The sequence below is a fragment of the Cibotium barometz genome, chromosome 64 (assembly GCF_041138505.1).
Source record: "Cibotium barometz isolate CiBa-2024 chromosome 64, ASM4113850v1, whole genome shotgun sequence".
Lineage (NCBI taxonomy): Eukaryota > Viridiplantae > Streptophyta > Polypodiopsida > Cyatheales > Cibotiaceae > Cibotium > Cibotium barometz.
The window spans coordinates 27,119,106-27,121,785 of NC_141109.1; the positions used below are offsets into that span (position 1 = coordinate 27,119,106).

Below are 2,680 nucleotides of genomic sequence, written 5' to 3' on the forward strand. Positions count from 1 at the left end.
TGAATTGTGCATCCTAGTGAAGGCTATACATGGAAAAGAATACCAATATGGTGCATGACTAAGCTTGGCAGATTTAGCCAGGAGGACTAATAGTAGTAAGGCAATTAAAACACTATTAAAGTAGGGATGTTGTATGTTTTGAACTTATATCTAGATATTCTAAAGGTGTAGGTACTATATAGAAAGAATAGATTATTCGTGAACAGGTGTCAAAATGGTGTGCAAGTTTGGTAATCCATGTAGGAAAAGTATAGTTCTAGGCTTATATTTGCAGGGTTGGTGACATTGGTTATCGCCTACTTAAAAGAGAATCTTTCACAAGGTAAAGGCACAAGAAGATATCTAGGTTGGGATCTTTGCTACAAGGTTGAATGTCATTGTATGAGTTGTAGACAATGTGGCATCAATATTATTACCCCCACGGGGATTGATGAAGAGGAAGGAGATAGAATGGTGTCACATATGGCCTTTCTGCTCGTTAGTGATGACAATAGTTTGCAAGGTTCCACGTTTAGTAATAACAAGAAGAAGGCAAAAACAACAACATTAGTGTTTGAACAATTATGTTGAGTTTCCTCTCTATGTATGGTATGGGACCAATATGGGAGTATTGGCAGGTGAAATCCTATCGCAAAGGACTAGGAAAGTTGTTAATAATGTCTTCCAAGTGGAATAATGCGCAAGGTAAAATCAATGGGAAAGTGGGCACTGACACCCAAGGTCAAGTTTGCTACAGGGTTGTAGTGTAGGTTGTAGACACGCTTGCGTTGGGATTATTGCTACAAGGGGATTCAGAAAAAGGGAAGCAGATAGAGACACTAGTGCTATGGTCCAGACGCTCCCTTTAACTGTACTCGCCATCCTCCCATCATCCCTTTAACTGGCGCATCGCACTATCCACATGAAAGATGCGCCATCCACTACGTCGATGTCATCGGAACAGTTCCAATTGTCCCCACCCGTATTGCGGTTGTCCTGGATCCACTACGGCGGAGAGGCCACTTTCTCCATAGATAATAAGTAAAGAGCATGTGTGCTTACCTTGTCGTGGGAGACAAGCTAAACACTGATCAGCAAGTCATGTCTTTGTTCTGTGGTGAGATAGAGAGAGCGCGTTTGTAGTCCTACCTTTAGGCAAGCTATATACTCGTGAGTTAGTGTCTTCGTTGTCTGTTGAGTTAGTGGCTTCGTTGTGCGTGGAGGGAGAGAGTGAGAGAGAGAGTTAATATAGAGCAAGCAAATAGGCTTACCTTTACATATCTTTACATATGTAGTTACACATTCATGAGTTAGTGTTTTCGTTGTGTGGAGCGAGAGAGAGAAGAGAAGAACAGACTATGAGTTAGTGTTTTCGTTGTGTCGAGGGAAAGAGAGAGAGAGAGAGAGAGAGAGAGAGAGAGAGAGAAAAGAACAGACTATACTTGCATGACTTAATCTTCATAGATAATTAGTATAGAGAAAGCATGTAGGCTTAGCTTACAAAACTACATGGAGGAAAGCAGGTAGTATCTTCGTTGTGTGGAGGGAGAGAGATGTATGCATCGTTCTTGAGCAGAAAACAGATGTTATCGCGTGGTGGTGACAATACAGTGGCCCTTGCCCGCTCAACTATGGTACATGCGCCTCCTCAGAATACACGACCTGGAAATGAAATCGTTTACAACTCCACATCGGCCTTCAACACTAAAGTCATCATAGTCACCGCAGCGCTGCTGCTCGTGCTAGTGTTGGCCTTCTGCATTCATATTGCAACTCGCTGTCTCCTCAGCTGGCTTATAGCTCGCACATCGGCAGAGTCAGCTGCAGCGCGCAAGGCCAACACCGGCATGAAGAAGAGCCACGTCAACGCCCTGCCCACCATGGTTTACATTGGTAGCAAGTCTGAGGTGGCACAAGATGGGGATGCTAGCTCCTCCCAATGCCCCATATGTCTCGTGGATTTCCGAAGCGGAGAGAGGATCCTGGTGCTGCCCAAGTGCCAGCATGGCTTCCACGTCGGCTGCATCGACACGTGGCTGTACAAGCACTCGTCCTGCCCCACCTGCAGGGGGGACCTCATGGACAACGATAGCACATCCACGCCAGTGCGACTGCAAAGCGTCATAGCACCACCAGAGAGTGGCGTTATATGTTGTGTTTCTTTGCTGGGATTTAAAAACTACTCTCATAGCCAAAAGTCTTGCACTTCCCCAGCGACACCGTCCACGTCACGACAACGTGATACATAGGGTTTCTTAGTAGTGCACCACCTAAGGTCAAACTTCAACAACATCAAGAAGAAAACCTTAGACCTGCTCCACAAGCTTTTGTGGGAGATGTTGAAGGAGACACAGAGGGGCACATAGCACCTCTACGAACATCCATTCATTTTCTAGCCCTTATGGTAAAGTGCTTTATAATTCATTACTTGATACGAGGGCTAGTCACAATCTAATTTTCTTCAATTTATGGAACTAATTGGGATCACCCCAACTCATAGATACCTCTTAAAAGTTAAAAGGTATCCATGATAGAAATACCACGGTTCTTGGGATATTACAAATAGAGATATAGTGTAATGGCAGCAATTCGTAGCATCCTTCCTGGCTATGCCTCCAAAACATTACTTGAATTCGTAATACTTGGTTGTACATGGATGAAGAATGCAGGATCTATGATTGACTGGTCGATAGGGTGTGTC

The 2,680-nt window shown here is 44.3% G+C and overlaps 1 protein-coding gene across 1 annotated transcript; it reads left to right on the plus strand.

Moving 5' to 3' along the window:
• The first annotated feature begins 1,025 nt into the window (after positions 1–1,025).
• Positions 1,026–2,301, plus strand: LOC147603472 (RING-H2 finger protein ATL79-like). Its single transcript, XM_086796606.1, has one exon. The coding sequence runs from the start codon at positions 1,533–1,535 to the stop codon at positions 2,226–2,228; it is 696 nt and encodes a 231-aa protein (XP_086652732.1). The 5' UTR covers positions 1,026–1,532; the 3' UTR covers positions 2,229–2,301.
• The last annotated feature ends 379 nt before the right edge of the window (positions 2,302–2,680 follow it).

Coding starts and splice junctions, on each gene's coding strand:
- LOC147603472 (XM_086796606.1), top strand. CDS start 1,533: ATGTATGCATCGTTCTTGAGCAGAAAACAGATGTTATCGCGTGGTGGT.